Here is a 20,511-nt window from a genome sequence, read left to right as displayed (position 1 = left end):
TGCAAAGTAAAATAATAAACATCTGCAGCTGTATTGGAAACTGTGTTAAAAATTTCCTTGCTCGGGGGGGGGGGGGGGGGGGGGGGGGGGGTAATAATTCTGTCCTCATCTGTATGTCATTGTCACTAAAGCCAAGGAAAAGATCAAAGTGATGTTCATCTATAAAGCAAAGAAACAAAATTAACTATTAAAAACACACGAGTGAGTCATCGCAAAGCCTTCTTAAAAAATATAACCGATTCTCAATTTTCTTTAAAGATTAACAGCTCTGGTTGGAACAAATGAGGCTGAGTGCTTTAGGCAGTAAACACAAGTGGAGCGATGGACCAACACATTGTTGGCTTTAGTCTGATGTTACCTGCTGACAACATGAAGTTTTAGAATGTCACAACCTATATCCTCCAAACTGAACATAAAAAATTGCACATTTTGTCTCAAAGAGTCTTTTCCTGTGTGCTGTCATGTTGACTCGTAGCTTGCATCTCATTTGAGTTTATTTCATGGTTTTACTCTCAAGCAGAGACAGCAGAGAAAGACAATTTGAGCTGTTTTGTGTGTGCAGCAGCTGGAACACACTGACCCTCAGCTCCAAACATACAGATGTGTCGCCGAAGTCTAAAAATACTGTTTCCAACCTGAATGACCTCAGTCTCTGCTCTGTTTCGGTGAGAATATGACTATATGGTTTACAGTGGATAGCATCTGGTTAGTGTTGCCTGTTATTTTGTTTTAAACCAGAAGAACAGTCAGACAGCTTTGAGCTATGAGGTTAAAACAGGGCCAGTACAACTGCTCAGATTTCAAGTGAGCTATACGTCCATCGGACACCTGCCTAACAATATACAGCTCTGACACACTGGACATAAGACATCTGCAGATGTATTATGGTGTTCTTTGGGTCCTGTAGACTGCAGGGTGGGTCCTTTTTGAATCAGTCTTATTGTTGTGAACTTCTAAGACGTTTGGAGGTTCAAAGGATAATTTAGGTGGTGCACGCTGGAGGGAGGCTACTTCCTTGATCCTTGGTCTGCAGCAATGTTTTTAGGTAGGCGATACATGTTGACATAGCATCTATATGAATCCTAGGATCCAGGGTTTTACCAGAAAATGTCATCACTTTACCTTCAGTGGTTTTAATCATGTGGCCAATCAGTAATAACCTTTGATGAACTTTGCTTTTGGGACCAGGCTGTGCAGGACTGTGCTCTACTGCAGAATATACAGCAGCAGTCTTCCTAAGTATTCAGTCTTCATGTACTGTGTGCATCTAAATGCCTTCATCAAACTATTATCCCAGTTTATCAGTTTAGTTTTTATATTTCTTTACTAGTATTCACAAGACGGCACATCGACCTTTTAAAGGCTACATAATATTTATATTGCAAGATCAATGAAAAACAAAACAGCACATCAAAATCAAATCCCTTCACTCACTGATTTCAATAAAGATGTTCAGTACAATGTGTTCATGTTAAAATAAAACAAACAAACAAACAAACAAACAAACAGACAAACACCTATGCAGATATGGATGTGGCTACTGAGTTCCTTAGACTTCAGCTAACTAATCCCTGACCCAACTGCTTATATTTTATGCTTGACATCAAACTAATCACAAAAAACTTTGTACTATACATAAGATATGTCATTCATGCATCCCCCCAAAAATGGAAATTCTCCATAACTAAAAGTAAAAATTAAAAATAAAATACAACAGATGCAAATATTTAGTAACGTAATGTGCCACAGCTAAGACAAAACGCAACACGATGGTGAACAGAATAAACATTTTAGCCATAAAAACTGCAAAATGAAACGATGGATCTGATGAACAGGCAGTCAGTTTTGGTCCTTGTGCAGATGACAGCGAAACTATTAACCTGCCTGAGTGATGCAAAGATCTTAAATATGACAGGGATCATTTCACACGCTTTGCCCACTTTCATCCTCTCAGAGCACGCCACATCTTAAAAATCTATTAAGACAAATGTGATAACAGTTGCAAGTCCCAAAGTTAACGCAGTTTAGGTCCTGCAGCGTAGTCCTTAGTGACGCCTACTTTTGAATTTTCCCTCTGCAGAAAAGATCCCAGAAGTCCTGACTGTTCTGAAACCTGCAGGGAAATGAAAAGCTATCATTAATAGTTCAATCAGGAACATTATAGTAAAAATAGGATTGTTGTTCTATCAGCAGTCATTTATATTAGGCAGTATGGCTCTGTTCTGGGACCTCCCTGCAGGTATAAACAAAGACATGGAAAGCACCTGGTGAAAGAGAGAGAGCAGCAACAGCAAACCAGAACAGTTCGAGCATCAGTGACAACAGACATGACATTTATTCAGACAGAAATGGCACGAATAGCACTAAATGTAGGAGGTAGGTTTGCAAAGCGGCTTGCAGAGGCAACAGTAACTGTTTACTGGTAGAAGCAGCCTGCCAGAACTAGCATGCTCAAGGCTACAGAACACAGCATGTTTAACTACAAATACCCCAATCCTACCCTAAACTGTGGAACATGACTGTGGAACAGTTTTCCAGTAGACTCACAGCAACCTAAAGCAAACATCATTCAGTAAAAAAAAAGTAAAACATGCTTTTTAGTAAGTGTTAGTACTAAGTATTAGTATTTAGTAAGATTAGCAAGTATGTACGAGCTTTATTCTACTGCATTTCCGACTTAATGTCAGACTATTTTGCTTGTGCACATATTTGTGTGTGTGTGTATGTATATATATATATATATATATATATATATATATATATATATATATATACACTCACACAATGTCCAAAATAAAAGGTTATCATCAAAATAATATAATTTAAATTAACATTTATAAGCTGCTTGTAACAGGCAGGGGTTTGACCCCTGGTTCCTCCAAACTGCTTTACATCCACAAGCAGACTGAAGGATCCACTGGAGGAAGATGCTGGACCTTGAATTTATTGACTGCATTTGCATTTGCGGCTGACTTGCACCCAGTGCATCCATCATCATCCATCATCTATGCGAGTGTGTGCATGATAGATGGATATAACCACCAGCATTTTTTTCACATATAAAAACTGTATTGATATAAGGCGTCGGTCTACCAGATCAGTTTTTAAATTGTCTGCTGCGCTCATCTGGAAGGAAACTTACCCAGGTCATGAAGTACAAAGCAAAGTGAACTGCAAACCTACCTCAGCACAGAATTTTCAAGGTCCTGTATGTTATACCTATGGATGCACTTAGGAATACACCAATCTCAGCCCATCCAAATGTACCAGGAGGATACATATAATCAATAAAGTTACCTCAAATCTTCAAATGATTATCTTCATATTCAAGCATTAATTCAGCATGCTGACCTGAAAGGCAGCCATAGCTTCAGTAGAGCCCAATCTCCGTCAGGTTGATCTTGATGATGACATCAGTTACTGCGTCGAACACAAACTCCACATTCTTGGTGTCTGTCGCACATGTACGGTGTGTGTAGATATCCTTGATGTCCTTTCGTTTATTCAAGTCTTCGAACTGGCACTGGATATAATCTGCTGCCTCTTTGTATGTGCTCTCACCTACAGTGAAAGACAATAAATTGTTTAAGAAACATCCCCTTAACGATCTCTGGATCACCTAATTATACCTGTTTTTCTTTGTAGAGAACATCATACACAGACTGTCTGATTAGGAACAGTCTAGTTCAATTATGCACTTATTTAAAAGAGTATAGTATATCCCACAGCTTAAAACATATATATATATATATATATATATATATATATATATATATATATATATATATGCTGCAAATACATAAAATACAATAAAAATACAATAAATATTTTCTCAAAACATTAAAGCTTACACCATATAAGACCTTCCATAAACTAATGTTTATCTCACCAGTGTACTCGGGGTAGCAGATAGTAAGGGGACTTCTGGTGATCTTCTCTTCAAACAAGTCTTTCTTATTCAGGAAAAGGATGATGGAGGTGCGGGTGAACCACTTGTTGTTGCAGATGGAGTCGAAAAGCTTCATGCTCTCATGCATCCGGTTCTGAGGAAAGAGCAGATGTGACTGTGACCCTAATTGGCATTTCTTGCAGAGGACATCTTGACCTGACACAAACTGAATATCATCAATCTGCTTTGCTTTTAGGGTCCCGTCACTGAGAAACCCGACTGGCACGGTGCCGGTTAGTGCCAGCTGGCGTCCACCCCTTGCTAGTTATGTTGACCTGAACCAACGGCTCTGTGTGAGTTATGAACAAAATGTACCACATGTACAAACAGTGAAGTAGGCCAACAATAGCGTACTTTACTGTGCTTGCAGAAAGTGCAGCCAATCACTGACACAGACAAACCACAGAATCTAGTTCACTGTCACACTGTGTCGGCTTACCTGCACATTTTATGTAAGCAATCTTTCCCTTTCCTTCTATCATAAGATATGTAAAAAAGGCCAACAGTGTGCCAACAAGAAAACCCTATGCTTTATGATTTATAAAGTGGACCAGAATCGGAGTGTTCGCTTCACAGTGCACTTACCATTTCCTCATCCTCAGCCAAGACGAGGTCATAGTCACTGAGGGCCACACAGAAAATGATTGCAGTGACTCCCTCAAAACAATGGATCCACTTCTTTCTCTCTGAGCGCTGACCTCCAACATCAAACATCCTGCGTACACATGCGCAAACAGATTCAGTTACTGCATAAACATTCTCTTTCATGCTCATATTACAGTTGTGATGTCTTTTTGTGTGTTTTCTACAAGGATGTGCACCAACACACACACACGGGGCACGCTGATGTCTGCACTCTCACATCTCATGTCTGTGCCTCGCTCTCCACCTGAGTCCCTGAGAGGCAAGCCTAATCTATACTACGATTTTCAGCTGAAGCCGAAATGAAATTAGAGAGCACCGCGTTTTTCAACACCAATCGAGTGATTACACATTTTTAGATCCTGAGCATTTTTATGGGATTACAAATGAAGGGAGGCCAGGAAGGCTATTACACTAAACGTTTTACCAATATTTATAAGTACAGGAGCTATATAATGTAATAATGTGAAAGGACTGAAGCGATGTAATTCCATTAACAGCCACAAAGGTGGGTCATCTTGAGCTCAACAGCAGCAGCATTTGTGAGTTATGTAAGAGGTCGAAACCAGGTCTATGATTTTGTGAAAACAGCATCCACTAAGCAATTTTATTTTTCAATCGTGTTTTATCAGCATTTTATTTTTGAGCATCTTTGATGCTGTGACTACAAAGATGTTTCATTCCCAGGTGAGGCCTGTTCTCTCATTATTCTATAACAAATTAAGCACATAAAAGATGTGTGATTGAATCCAAGTGTTGAACTCGGATTTGATAGCTGTTCCCTGGAACTCTCAATATGTCGGTGCAAATGAAAGAGGCCATCGTTATATATATATATATATATATATATATATATATATATATATATATATATATTAGGGGTGCAACAATACACAAAATTCACGGTTTGGTTCGGTTCGATACTTTGGTGTCATGGTTCGATATTTTTTCGATACAAAAAAAACGTTCATGCCTTTTTAATTTGTCATTTATTAAATTTTCCCGGCACATTCTGCACCACATCTCTGTGCGTTCATCATTTGTTTGAAGCCAGCTCACCTCCTGCAACTACTTTTCCGAGAATACGTGCTTCTTTTGTGGTTCGGACTCCTGACATTTCTTTGGAGGTGGAGGAACATCACAGTAATTGCTTAAAGGAGCTTCTTCGACATCTTTAAGAGTTCTAAACAAATGTCTGTCCTCCTCCTGAAAATCTTATGTATGCAAACACGCGTTGCAACTTCTTATCTTGTGCCCGTTTTTTATTTTGACAGCGAATGCGCACCTGCGGACCACTTATGTGCAGCCTTGGTTATTTCGCTTGTCATATTGCAGCCACAGAAATTCTTTTGTCCATGAAACCATAAAGCTGCACTTTCTTTTTGCCTTATGGTCTGATTTGTCATAACTTTTCCGTTTTGTGGTAAGCTTTTCTTTGGCTGTCACTTCTTCACCCTGACCTGTCTTATTTGGCTCAGCAGAACTAAAATATTGTGGCGAGCTCAGACAAGGAGGAGACGAAGGTATCGTTTGGTCTTGCTTCCCGTGAGCTAGCCAGGGAGCACAGCCGTTTATTGACATCTGCAGAAGAACACTGCCGCTAGCTAACTGCTCAGCGCGGCAACAGCACAGCAACAACAACAACAACACACAGGGCGCCCTCTGACCCCGGAAGGACACACCGTCGCAGCGAGAGGGCGTCACCCGTCACTATGGCAACATAAACAAAACATAACTGTACAAACAGAACCCCGAACAGCCCTGACCCACTACATAGCCCCCACCTAAGGGGTCAGTCGTCCCCGACGACAGTGCAGCCTAGGCGGAGTAGTCGAACGCAGATTCACTGAGCACAGGGCAAGCTAGCGAGACAGAAGTTAAGCTCTCCTTGCAACATGGCAAATTGAACCTCCCCCACCCTCATTCAGATCTGGCGTTTGGAACTATTTTGGTTTTCATGTGACGTATGACCCTGAAGGTAAGCGCGTCATGGACTAAAGTAAAACAGTATGTTGGATGTGCCACGCAATGCTCAATTACATGGGTGGGAGCTAGTGTGTTAGCACAGTTAGCTCGTTAACGTGTTGGCCGTCCAGCCCCATGCATGGGCGATCCGCGGTAGCTCGTTAACGGAGATTTGCTGTGTTGTGGCGTTAACGTCATTTCAACGAGATTTACGCTGACAGCACTAGTGGGAACACAACAAATATGACTGCACATTTATGCTGACATTATCCTAGTGCAAAGACAAGTGGAAGCAGACAAAAACAACAAGCACGCATGCTACAAACTTTACCCGAGTCATTTAGACAGCCGTTAGCACATGATTCTTCTTATGGGGACCTGATATGTTTAATATGCTGCTGAGAATATAGCCCAGAAGAAGCGTATAGTATAGCTTTTATTTTGGAAAGAGCCATTTCTCTGTAATAAACTCTCTTTTCCAAAGATGAGTGATTCCTCAATCAGATACAGGGCTCCTGCCCGACGTCCCGGGGCTAGCGATTTTTCCAGTCGGGCTACCAAAATCTATCTCTGCCCTGCCCGTCAGGCTATCGTAGGAAGGAAAAATATATGTCAATGCTTTTGCATTCTTTCGGAAATGTAGCTGGGTAATTATGCCATTGGCATCGGTGAGCCACTGTCAATATGTGACATATTGAAATCGCGTTTGAATTTGCGCTTGTTTTTTGCTTTCACTTTGCAATCGCGTGAACTGTGTATAGAGAGCGACAGCACTGATTGGTGAGTGATGATAATTTGCGCACCAATTCCTCTGACATCGTCTTATCAATCGTTAGCTTATTATGCAAACATGACAAGTGAAACCTCCCGCAGCAAGCTTAAACATGTGAGAGGTTGATCGCGCAGAGAATTGCTGAGCGTTATGTGAGTGCGTGTGTAAAAGCAGCAGGATACATATTGTAGCGGGTCAGGGCTGTTCGGGGTTCTGTTTGTACAGTTCTGTTTTGTTTATGTTGCCATAGTGACAGGTGACGCCCTCTCGCTGCGACGGTGTGTCCTTCGGGGGTCAGAGGGCGCCCTGTGTGTTGTTGTTGTTGTTGTTGCTGTGCTGTTGCCTCGCTGAGCAGTTAGCTAGCGGCAGTGTTCTTCTGCAGATGTCAATAAACGGCTGTGCTCCCTGGCTAGCTCACGGGAAGCAAGACCAAACGATACTTCCGTCTCCTCCTTGTCTGAGCTCGCCACATTTGTGTCAGAAGTGGGATGATGGTGGCACCCCATGTTCTGACCCGAGGGACATTTGCTGGACTTTGTGTGGGGTAATGGGGTCGTCGGGGACGACTGACCCCTTAGGTGGGGGGTATGTAGTGGGTCAGGGCTGTTCGGGGTTCTGTTTGTACAGTTATGTTTTGTTTATGTTGCCATAGTGACCGGTGACGCCCTCTCGCTGCGACGGTGTGTCCTTCCGGGGTCAGAGGGCGCCCTGTGTGTTGTTGTTGTTGTTGCTGCTGTGCTGTTGCCGCGCTGAGCAGTTAGCTAGCGGCAGTGTTCTTCTGCAGATGTCAATAAACGGCTGTGCTCCCTGGCTAGCTCACGGGAAGCAAGACCAAACGATACCTTCGTCTCCTCCTTGTCTGAGCTCGCCACAATATTTTAGTTCTGCTGAGCCAAATAAGACAGGTCAGGGTGAAGAAGTGACAGCCAAAGAAAAGCTTACCACAAAACGGAAAAGTTATGACAAATCAGACCATAAGGCAAAAAGAAAGTGCAGCTTTATGGTTTCATGGACAAAAGAATTTCTGTGGCTGCAATATGACAAGCGAAATAACCAAGGCTGCACATAAGTGGTCCGCAGGTGCGCATTCGCTGTCAAAATAAAAAACAGGCACAAGATAAGAAGTTGCAACGCGTGTTTGCATACATAAGATTTTCAGGAGGAGGACAGACATTTGTTTAGAACTCTTAAAGATGTCGAAGAAGCTCCTTTAAGCAATTACTGTGATGTTCCTCCACCTCCAAAGAAATGTCAGAAGGAGTCCGAACCACAAAAGAAGCACGTATTCTCGGAAAAGTAGTTGCAGGAGGTGAGCTGGCTTCAAACAAATGATGAACGCACAGAGATGTGGTGCGGAATGTGCCGTGAAAATTTAATAAATGACAAAAAGGCATGAACGTTTTTTTTGTATGGAAAAAATATCGAACCATGACACCAAAGTATCAAACCGAACCGAACCGTGAATTTTGTGTATTGTTGCACCCCTAATATATATATATATATATATATATATATATATATATATATATATATATATATATATATATATTGTACATATACATGTGTGTGTGTGTGTGTGTGTAGGGTATATTCATCAACAAACTTCAACGTATCCAGAACTCTGCTGCCCGTATTATTACTAGGACTCCCTCTGCTCACCACATCACCCCTATCGTGAAGCAGCTTCACTGGCTCCCGGTTCAACTCTGCATTAATTTCAAAATACTCCTCTACACATTTAAGGCTATTCATTCTCTCTCCCCACCATATCTCTCTGACTTGGTACAGATCTCCATCCCATCCCGGTGGGTGGGGGGGCTTTTAGTTGCTCTGCCCCTCGACTTTGGAATTACTTACCCCCTGACCTTAGATACATCAGTTCTTTCCCCCTTTTTAAGTACACCCTCAAAACCCACCTGTTCAAGATAGCCTACTCGGTATAACTACTCCATGCTCTTAAACTTTGTTTTATTATTGTGCTCATTTCCTGTTTTTATGCTTGTCTTATTTGTTCTGTAAAGTTGTCTTGAGTGTTTTGAAAGGCACTTTTAAATAAAATGTATTATTATTATTGTTGTTGTTGTTGTTGTTGTTGTAATTATTATTATACAGATATAGGATCAAAGCGAGCCTTTTTATTTGTAAAAAAAAGGAACGGACTGGCCAGCTCAGCGACACCAAAAGACCTGAAACAGGTCACAATTAAAGTGCACAATGACAGAGTTATTTCCATGGTAAAAAAAACCCAAACATTTGGCAACATCTAAACAGGTCAGCAACACTTTTAACAAGCTAGCTGTCAAGGTCTACAATTGAGAGACACCTTTAAGAATGGAAAAACAGAGGGTTTACAACAAGGTGCAAACCACTGGTTACACTCAAGAACATGAAGAGCAGAACAGACTTTGCCGGGAAACAAATTCTGGACAGATGAAAACAGGATCAACTTGTCCCAGAATGATGGGAAGAAAAAAGTATGGAGAGAAACATAAAACATCCTCTGTCAAACAGAGTGGAGGCAGTGTTATGGCATGGGCATGTACGGGTGCCGCTGGAACAAGCCCACTAGTGTTTACTGATGATGTGATTGCTGATTGAAATAGCAGGATGAATTGCGAAGTGTACAGGGCATTGCTCTCTTTAATTAACACAAATACTTTTTGTGTTATGTAACTGTTTCACACAGGGAAGTCTTTTTGCACTCGACCATTACAATTTACATAAAAAACATAAACAAGAAAAGCCTAAAAATAGTCCTTATTTCCTGAAGTAGAATCCGCTCTCTGTGTTGGGAACTGCTCTGTTGAGTCTACAATGAAGACATCTAGGTAAATGTTTATAAATATAGTAAACCAGTATAGACAAGAGCTGCTCAATAAGTCGCCCAAAGGAGGCCCTTTGTGAGCAATATGAAGCTGTACTAACTTGAAGTTGAGTTCTTTGAACGTGAAGTGAGTTTCAACGATCCCGGTGGTCTTCACACGTGTGCGCAAAACATCCTGCTGAGTTGGGATGTAATCTGTCTGGCAGATTCTCTCCATTTCGTTCAGGTAGCTGAGGGACAGAAAAAAAGTAGTATGCATTCAGCAGGGTGTAAAATACATTTTTAGGCTTTCCACAACAGAATCTGCTGAATACTCTGCTGAAAATCTGTACATACATATGATATGTTTGTTTGTTTATTTTCTTTTATTGCCAAATATTTCCAAAAATGCTAGTTTAATGCAGAGTAACAAATGTTTGGTCATGCGGAGATCATCCTGCATGCACACATCTGAGGACGCCACAAAATGATACTAAATATGGGCTCATATTTTCGTGGATGATAAACACTGACTCCTTTTGGGTTGAGTATAAACAGTCTATCTCTACAGGCTCTTCTTTTCTCATAGTGTGGACACAGAGTCATGACAGCCCGCCTGTTTTGACAACAAAGAGAGTGTGTCCTTCACGCTAAGCTACGCTACGTTTTCTTTTCAGGACGAGTGTGATATAAACGCTACAGAAGCACAAAAGAACCTTGAGCTTTATCCTCGTCTGATTGGTAATTAAAGTCTAAGCTATATTTAGCTCAAACTTCCCATCAGGTGTTCTCATTCTGAGTTTCACTTTAATAACAAACTGTTTTGCCCAAATGCCTTTAAGCGGAGGGCTGCAATTTCCATTTGCCTGTTTCTCCTTCGTTTCTTGCCCTGTTTCAGGAATGCAGTCCGTTGTGCAACAAGCCGACACAGGACTTCGAGGAACAAGACACATCTTGCCTCTCTGTGTTTCAAACATGAAGCAGGAGAGCAGCTTTTAGTCAAAGCTGTCACACTCCAGGTGACGAAGAAAATGCAATGATAAAACTTTTCTTGAGAAACCGATTTATATTGACTGTGTTATGACTGCAGTCAAATCAAATCAAATCACTTTTTATTGTCACATCACATGTGCAGGCACACTGGCACAGCACATGCGAGTGAAATTCTTGTGTGCGAGCCCCACAAGCAACAGAGATGTGCAAACACAACAACACAAACGTGCAAAATACAAGAATGGCCAACCTGAAACTAATAAATATATGTACAATATATAATAGTGTATGCATTTCTGGATGTGTATACTAAATATCTGTGTGTCAGCTCATCTAATATCTATGTGGAGAAGTGAGTGCTCACTATGCAGCCGAGTCGTTGAGCTGGTACTCTCGAGATCGATCGAAGCAGGCCTGAACTCCAGCATCGCTCCACAGCCTCTGGATCACGCTGGTCAGCTCTGCGGACATCACCCCTTCATCTGCTGAACTCGCCAGGGCAAACAGCTGGCGAGCGTCATCCTGGCAACACGAATAACTGCTCACATCGTAAAATTCTCTCTTTGAACGTCATCTTTTATGTCGACCCAGTGCAGTTAGCTTACCGCTCGCGCCTCGTCTCCGAAATCTATCTTCAACTGGCCCATTGCCCTGATGATGGCCATGATGGACTGGATGGTGTTGCTGTACACGACCACTTTGTACTGCTTGCACTCCTCTTCTGAGTAGCCATCTTCATGAATGATCCTGACACAGACACAAAATCCAAACAGGATTTTAGAGCTCGTGTAAATATTTGACAGTGTTAACAATGTGGCCTTAACAAATGTGGGGCAAATTGCACATTAGGAAAGTTTAATGCTTGTACTGTCGTTAATGCTGGAATTTCAGCTTCACTGAGCATACAGCATGGCTAATGTGGGAACTGGGGGGCTCTATTCAGGCCCTGCCAGGCTACAACCGGCCTCTGAAGCCATTGTTTAAAATGTTATTCACAAAGGCCCTGAGTGGAGCGCAATGAGGCTCCAGATCTGCTTTCCCATAAAAATGTGCTGCAGCTATACGAGGAGCTGGGACTGTCTTTCACCAATGTAGAAAATAAATAAATAAAATAAATAAATAAATAAAGGTTTCTTCCAGGAAGAAGGCGTTTGATACACAAGTTGTAACTTACTTCATCTGCTTAACTATTGTGCTTTTCCCAGATTCTCCAGCACCTGCAAAAATGGACAGTATTTACAAACAAATAAATAAATACAAACATGAAAGCTACTACAGAATGTCTTACAGTCTAGTCCCCTGTCACATGGATCACACCAGCTTTTCATAACAGCTGAACTTAATCCCATCTCATTTAATCATACATCCCACAGTGTGTGGCATGTTTGCATCAAAACCACCAGGAAAAAAGCTTCTTTGTGATGAATTTCAGAAACCAAACTGGACCCTGGGGGGAGTGCAAACAGTCATGTAGTACTCACTTGCTCGAAATCAACTGGCTGCACCACTCAGCAGTTTCTCAGCATGAGCACATTCAATTTTCCTTCATCACCGGAAATAGACAGTCACCAACGTCATGTAGAGGAATGAGACGCTAACTGCTTACTGCAAACCGTAATAGCCCAGATAACAGTGAAGGAGCACAGTGAGTCGTTCGATGAGCTGGTGCACTTGATTCAAAATAGTGGGAATCTGCGACAAACAATGAACTGATGGCAGTGGTGATGTCAAAGCCGCACCAAGCTTCCATTATAATAAATGATACCGTAATGATGATGAGTAGGGAGGGATTTCACATGAACAATCATTATAGTATTTCTACAATAATCACCCAAACAGGAAACAGTTGTCACGCTTCTGGCTGAAACTGTGTTTTTCCACTAGAGAGACAGTCCCAGATATCACGCTGGTCTGGGCGTTTGAGAGCAGTTAGGCCATAAAAATACAGAATATGAATCAAACAGGATGTCAGCAAGTTGACCCCCCCCATCCCCTCCAATAACAAACATAAACTTGTTTTCTGGCTCAAATCCAATGTTGCAGTATGAGAGGGGATGATCCTTTTCTCTTTTTTATATTAGATAGATAGATAGATAGATAGATAGATACATACATACGTACATACATACGTACATACGTACGTACATACGTACGTACATACATACATACGTACATACATACGTACATACGTACATACATAGACGAACATTATTCAGTCACCTAGATCCACCTTTTCCTGCTTTTTACAGCTAACTGCACCTGTTCTTACACATGTTACACTGAAAAAAAGGGATTGGCCAGCTCTTGGATTTATGTAAGCATCTTGCGTGTATTTAGCACAATTGCCTCATGGTTTAAAGTTAAGTGTAACTATATAGTGTAGAAACTACATAATATGCAGAGCGGGTAGATTAAATTTTTCATATCATGTTCGAGTGAAGTAAGTCAATAAAATTAAAGCAATGTTAAATCTTGCGACACTGCAAGGGATTTCAGTCTTGCACGCTTTGGATCGTGGTTTGAGGAAGGCATCCATCTCAGTCAAGTCGAACAGCTGCCTCTACTTTTTTGGTAAACCGAAAGAAGTAAATTGGGTGGTTGTTACATTAAAAAAAAGTCTACCTTGTAATTTGAACACAAAATTTTCATGTTTCTATCTTGAACGTAATTAAATCATGTAGGATCTGTACGAAATTCAACAACTTAATTTGTTCTTGTTGAGATGACCTGATACAATCTAGTAAGAGTGGTTAGTTGCTGGACTCATGAACATTAACAAGATCACATGAGATTTCAAACTGCAGGAAAATCACTAGAACGTCTTGATGCATTCTCAGTCATCCAGGAAAGTAAATCTCCAAAAGTTGATTCTGTTCATCTGGACGTAGCATTTTGTGGGATGAGTGACGAAATGTTTCTCCCACAAAACGCTACGTCCAGATGAACAGAATCAACTTTTGGAGAAAATCACTAGTTACAAGAGGCAGACAACTACAGACACACACACACACACACAACGTGTATGCTATTGCTTTTTATTGTGTTTTAACCTGCATGTCAAGGACAAAAACGTACAGAAAATTCCGCATCAAGCCTTGAAATCATAGCTTTCCTACTTATGTCCAGCCTGGATTGGTGACATGGTGGTTAGTGCTGTTGCCTCACAGTAAGAAGGTCCTGGAATCAAATCCACAATATGGCTAGTTTGCACTGATTTCTCTCTGGGTATTCTGGTGTCCTCCCACAGTTAAAAGTCATGCAGTTACAAGAGTTAGCTTAGGTTGATTAGTGATTCTAAATTCACCATAAATGTTAATGCAAACGGTTGTTTGTCTCTATGTGATTCACTGGTGAGCTGTCCAGTGTGTACCATGCCTCGTAACCTAGCCCCCCTGCAACCAGGATATAGGAGGATGTTAGTTGTTGTAGACCCATTCAACTTTTATGTTAACCAGACTCTAGACTTTGTTGAACATTATGTAATATGAAGTCAACATGTAGTATTTAAGTGATCAAGTAGTACTGTGGTAAAGGTTATTGAATAGTGTTGAAATAAAATGACAAAATTGTGAAGGATTAAAATATTCCAAGAGCTCAACTTACTTCATCTAAACATGTTTCAATCACGTTTTATGAACACAAAATGCACAGGTTTATTGACTATGAATAAGTTGAGTTGATTTAACTCAGTTGTTTAAGTTTCTGCCAAAGCAAAACGTTTGTGTGCAACCAATGTCCATTATTGAATCAAGTAAATCCAACATGGCCTTTTTTTCAGTGTACGTGTGAGCGGACCTGACAAAAGACACGTAAGGTGCATACAATAATATTTTAGTCAAAACAATTTCATGTGTAAGTGTAAGTGTTGAGAAAGCTTCCCAATAAGCGTTGCACAGAATATAACAAAGATGAGGGCACGCCAGTGAGAGAGTGAGGGGAGAAGCCAACAGGGAAAATATTGTCATCGTCATCTGAGCTGTGTAGTCACTTCACAAAAGGTTACATTAACGTAAAAAAAGAAAAGAAAAGTAAAAAGATTATTGTAAATGTAACTAAATGTTTTGAAATATGGGCGACTGCTTTCTTCCTTAACCTCCTAGGACCTGGCGTCCACATATGTGGACATCACATTTTGGGTTATTTAGACCAAAATACTCGATTTTGCTCTACAGAGCCTGATATCCACTTACGAGGACATTATACTGCTACTGTTCTATCAAAATTTTAAACTAATATCCTCATTTGTGGCTCTCATTTTCTTAGAAACAAAAAGTAGGTAAAAAAAATCTGGTAATTGTTTGTTTTTACATTCATCAGGTCCCAATCAGCCCAAATATCAAACAGAAATTAAAAATGCATGCAATGGAAGAGTTTGGGTCTTAGGAGGTTAAAACACCCAGTAAGCTACATTGTCTTAACACAATGAATCCCTCAAAATGAGACACATTCCCATTGCCAGTCAGGAATCTACAGCAGATGAAGTTTGTCAAGGAGGCTCAGAATACAGTATCGTGTTCAGATGGACGGCCAGCAAGAATAAAATCCATGAATTCTTTGGTTAAGCTGTCAGCAGCCAGAGAGATTTATGCTCATCGGGCTCATCAGACAGAGGGGAGAAGACAAAGTGTGTTGATCCCACTTCTCAGTTCTGTCAGCAACCAGTTCTCTCATTCATGGCATTTTTGGCTGATTGTCAAGCATGGCCTGCTGCCAATTAAAAAACCAACTTTACACAGGGAGCCAGAAACACAGGCAGGAATTAGACTCCAAACCAAGCCTCATTTAACAACAATCTGAAATGCAGATTTAAAAAAAAACAACTTATGAATCATTGTTTGTGGTCAAATAGGAGACTGTTCATTGGATGGGTTAGCTGGCTCTAAGGTTTTGTGGTTTTGAATAAAGCACAGCAGCTGAAGTCCTCTTTGTTCTTCCCATGAACTCTCCTCTTCCCGTACAGACAGGGAGTGAAGGGCACTGCCTGGAAAAATCTCTGAGGTCAAAATTTGACAATAAATCTTTCCATACAGTAAGAGTTTTGCCTGAATTTAGTATTATAGCGCCACATTTTTCCACCTGAAGTCAATCCTCGTATATCTGCTGGTAGGATTTGTGTGTATCCAAAACCCACATATGTGACTTCATGTGGAATCTATTTTTAACCTAGCAGCTTTATTTTTTCCCAAACAACAGCCATGCTGTAGTCTATTAACCTAACAGTGGAGAAAAAATAAAAGGTAACCTAACACTTGTGGGCAGTAATGGCTCAAAAAATACAGTAAGTAGATTTACTGGCAGAGTTTAGTTCTGTCTTATCTTTTAAATCAAGGTACAAAAAATCATTGCAGACACAAAGGACAGCGCACTGATGGAAAAGCTGCCTCATTGTGAGAAAAATGCCTCTATCCAGAATGTGACACAGAACACAAACAAGGGGGGAAAAGCAGGAAATCAGATATAGAGAAGCATGAAAATCATCTCAGTCTTGATCAACAACCGCAAATGTTCACACAGTGCAGTTCCTGTTAGTGGAAAATATTCATGTTAAGTGAGGTTAAGTGGGTGGTGCCTAAAAAACAAAACGTTATTTCAGGGTATTACGTTACACTTTGTCTCTCCAAAAAAAAAAATCACAGACAATATCTTTACCTTTGATTATCTTTCTGATTTACCACCACAGTTACAGTAATTGACAAATTCATTTGTTCCTTTGAACTGTCCAAGCTGAATCATGAATAAACACTTTCTACAGTTTTATGAGTAGATTTTCCACCATCATTAAAAACTGTAATTTACAAACAGCGCTATGTTCTGGCATCCTGCTGCGTGACGAAATTAACACTCACTGGCCACTTTGCTCTTTAACAAAAATATCTAATCAGCTGATCACATGGCAAGAAGTCAATGCATTTAGGCACACAGATATGATCAAAATGACCTGCTGACACTCAAACTGCGAATCAGGATAGAGAAGAAAGGTTGTTTAGGTGACTCTGAACGTCATGCATGGTTGTTGGTGCCAGACTGGCTGATCTGAGTGTTTCAGAAACTGCCGATCTACTGGGATTTTCCTTCACGATGATCTCTAGGGTTTACAGAGCATTGCCCAAAAAAGAGAAAATATCCAGTGAGTGGCAGCTCTCTGGGCTAAAACGCTTTGTTGATACAAAAGGTCAGAGGAGAAAGGTCAGACTGTTTAGAGCTGATAAGAAAAGCAACTCAAAAGTAACTCAAATAATCACTGGATACAATCAAGGTATGCAGAAGAGCACGTTTGGATACACAACATGTTGTACCTTGAAGCAGATGGGCTACAGCAACGTAACACCAATGCGGGTGCCGTTCCTGTCAGCTAAGAACAGGAACTTGAGGCTACGAGTCATACGACCTAACCAAAATTGCACAATAAAAGTTTGGAAAAATGATGATGAGTCTTAATTTGTGCTGCAACATTCAGACAGTAAGGTCAGAATTTGACACACTTCTTTTCACACTTGTTTAAACGCGACAGCCTTCCTGAGTACAGTGGCTGACTCTATCCATGCCATTATGACCACGGTGTACAAATCTTCTGATTGGTCATTCCAGCAGAATAACGCCCCAGGTCATTTCACAAAGCTCAAATCATCTCAAAGTGGTTTCTTGAACATAACAATGATCACTGCACTCAAATGGCCTCCACAGTCTGCGCATCTCAATCCAACAGAGCACCTTTGGGACGTGGAGGAAGATTTACATCATGAATGTGCAGCCGTGTGATGCTGTCATGTCAATGTGAACCAAAATCCCTGTGGAATGTTTTTTTAGCACCTTGTTGAATCATGAAGAGTTAAAACAGGAGATTATACCTGCTACTAGCAAAGTGTACCCAAAGAATGGTATGTTACGTATGATATTGTTACGTGAATAAAACTGTGTGTTAGACAGCGGTCTCATATAGTGACAAACAACATCTTCCACCTCTCTCCTTTAGTTTTACGACCCATAACTCTTCTTCTGCTTTGGTTTACGCCCATTCCTAAATCTCTGTATCATATTCTTGTGATCATCTTCACATATAGTTCATTATATTGAAATGACAGCGATTAGCATTCAGTATGAGTGTGAACAGCAAAGTTAATATGTTGCTCATCTGGGAGCGTTTACGATATGATATTTTCTGTTATACTAATACTTTAGGCAAGGTCAAACACAGTAAAGGATGTTTAATTGTCTGGTTGGTTCACTTTCTGCACTGATAAGTCTTTTTTTTGTTTTAAACAACAGATGGCACAAAAAATATCACAGTCGTCTCTCTGCTCAGTTTAGAAACAAAATACCACAAATCTGGGCAGGCCCAGATCAACAGACCATAAAATTTTAATGGAGCTTTTTGATGTTGATGTTCTCCTTCTTTTTCCAGAATGGAAAACAAAAGAATCTACCCTGTTGTCTCAAGTTTAGGCAAGTCCGATGGTATTTACATGAATATTTTAACAGACATCATATTCAATTACAGGATCTTTCTCTGTTCTTACACATTTACACCATGAAATACATCCACAGGCACAGAGAATAAAAACACTAAGCCTTGTTAGACTGGGCTAATTTAATACCCCACACCCACAGTGACAGTGTAACAATACAGCATACAGTTATAGCATGCTGAAATCTGCACACACTGTGAAGATAAGGCCTGACTTTTTGTGTGGTCGGCAGGATCCTCTGCCTGAAATTCACCACAGCAACAAACTGCTTTGGCTAAAGACAAAACGATTCTAAAAGAAGTTAAATTACTACATTTAGAAATGACTAAGGTGAAGAACACTAAAAATATGCAGACCTTAAATAATGAGCGGATTAACTGATTGGGTTGCTCATTCATTTAACTGCATATGCAGGCATATCAGTCTTGGTGTGGCTGCAGGCTGTATGCACAGATTGCCAGTGCAGCACAGCTCATCACAGGTGGACACTTTTGTCCATGAACTTGTGATAATGTCAAGCTCAGCTCTTTCAGAAGCTCCAATACAATTCATTTTAAATGCACTTGTTCTCAAGTACCAGAACAGACTGACCCCAGACCAGCTTTTACCTGCAGCTCTAAATCTGTAAGCACTGATGTAAAACAGACCCGAGGCAAGTGACAACACTTGTCAGCTCTGGGCAAGTACTCCCAATTTCAGCAATGCAACACAGACTGAAAACCAATGAGGTGGCTAAGGACTTGCATTTGCCCTCTCACCACCAACATCTGGTTTACTTCTGAAGGAAGAGGAGAAGCGATGAGCCGCAGCTGCTTAAAGCTGACAGGAGGAGGGGGAGGGAGGAGTGTTTGGAGTCAACCTAAAACCTAAAACGATCCCACACTAAAGAAGTGAATATTAAAAGTGGACTTCTCATACAGTCGTGTGATGACACAACATCTGCTGTACATAAAAAAAGAGAGAGAGACTGTAAATAAAGTTCATACCGAGTAAAAGTAGTTTCACTTCTTTGGAGGATTTGTCTCTGTCTTCTCGCAGGTTTTTATCAATCATTTTACTCCTCTCCACCGCAGCTTTGTCCTCGGCGCTGATCGTGCACCCCATTTTTTTTCCTTCAAACTAATTCTTAGGCGACGGACTGTGGTTTCAGCAGCTCATAAGTTGAAAACACCGTCCAACGAGCTCTGAGCTCGGCGTGAGCTGAAGTTCCCCAACGCAGGGCGAAGCCGAGAGAGAGAGGGGGGGAAAGGCGTTGGCACAGGAGCCTCAGTCCAACTAAACCCACAGTCTGATGCTGCTGAGCTCGCACAGCTCCAGGCCATTCACTACCAGGAGACTATCAAATATAACTTTTCAAATCATAAAATACTTAAATCCAATTTATCGACACTTACAGCTAAAATCATATAAATAAAATGAAAGAAAGTAAATATGAAAACTGTGTGAAAATCAGGAGCCAAATCCAGCGTTTCCGGTGAAAAAGTCCAATAAAAACTACCAAATGTTCTTTTTCGCCCCCCAAAAAGTGACTGCCGCACAGCGGAGCGTCCAACCAGCTGATCCAGCTGCGGACCAAGAAAACCCTGCTGAAAAGGGAAAATTGACGCTCACCACGGGGCTGACGGGAAATGTAGTCAACTCCATTCAACCTGCTATGTAGCCTATTTCTGCCTGTGTTCCCAGAAGTAATGCTCGTCTAAATAAATGTAGTCTACTTCTTAAAGCTTTGAGCTGTAATGTTTAGACCACGTGAAGGTTATCTGCAAGTTTTCTCTGTAGCTCATTCTGAAGTACAGGCAGGAGAGTTTTGTGTGGTGTGACTGCGCCCTCTGGGGACTCACGAATGAAGCGCATTGAAATGCGGAATTCAATTAACCTTTATTCAGTCTGTATGATATTGTGCCTGCCCAGAGAGGTTGAG

The 20,511-nt window shown here is 40.9% G+C and overlaps 1 protein-coding gene across 1 annotated transcript; it reads right to left on the bottom strand.

Annotated features, from left to right (window-relative positions):
* Positions 1-1,305: 1,305 nt before the first annotated feature.
* Positions 1,306-20,273, bottom strand: gnai3 (guanine nucleotide binding protein (G protein), alpha inhibiting activity polypeptide 3). Its single transcript, XM_004554248.5, has 9 exons — positions 19,577-20,273; positions 12,299-12,341; positions 11,730-11,871; positions 11,489-11,646; positions 10,254-10,382; positions 4,535-4,664; positions 3,890-4,043; positions 3,352-3,561; positions 1,306-2,113 (listed from the first exon to the last, which is right to left on the bottom strand). The coding sequence occupies exons 1-8, from the start codon at positions 19,692-19,694 to the stop codon at positions 3,371-3,373; spliced, it is 1,065 nt and encodes a 354-aa protein (XP_004554305.3). The 5' UTR covers positions 19,695-20,273; the 3' UTR covers positions 1,306-2,113; positions 3,352-3,370.
* Positions 20,274-20,511: the final 238 nt, after the last annotated feature.

This window comes from Maylandia zebra, linkage group LG20 (assembly GCF_041146795.1).
Source record: "Maylandia zebra isolate NMK-2024a linkage group LG20, Mzebra_GT3a, whole genome shotgun sequence".
Lineage (NCBI taxonomy): Eukaryota > Metazoa > Chordata > Actinopteri > Cichliformes > Cichlidae > Maylandia > Maylandia zebra.
The sequence above is the reverse complement of the archived record's forward strand: the minus strand, read 5'-3'. Positions and strand labels throughout refer to the sequence as shown.

What these genes read in the sequence shown, in the direction of transcription:
- gnai3 (XM_004554248.5), bottom strand. Translation starts at nt 19,694, where the DNA reads ATGGGGTGCACGATCAGCGCCGAGGACAAAGCTGCGGTGGAGAGGAGT. An exon ending in CTCAACGACTCGGCTGCATA is followed by an intron (nt 10,383 to 11,488) that starts GTGAGCACTCAC and finishes TCTGTCCCTCAG; the next exon opens with CTACCTGAACGAAATGGAGA. An exon ending in TGGCTGAGGATGAGGAAATG is followed by an intron (nt 4,044 to 4,534) that starts GTAAGTGCACTG and finishes CTCTTTCCTCAG; the next exon opens with AACCGGATGCATGAGAGCAT.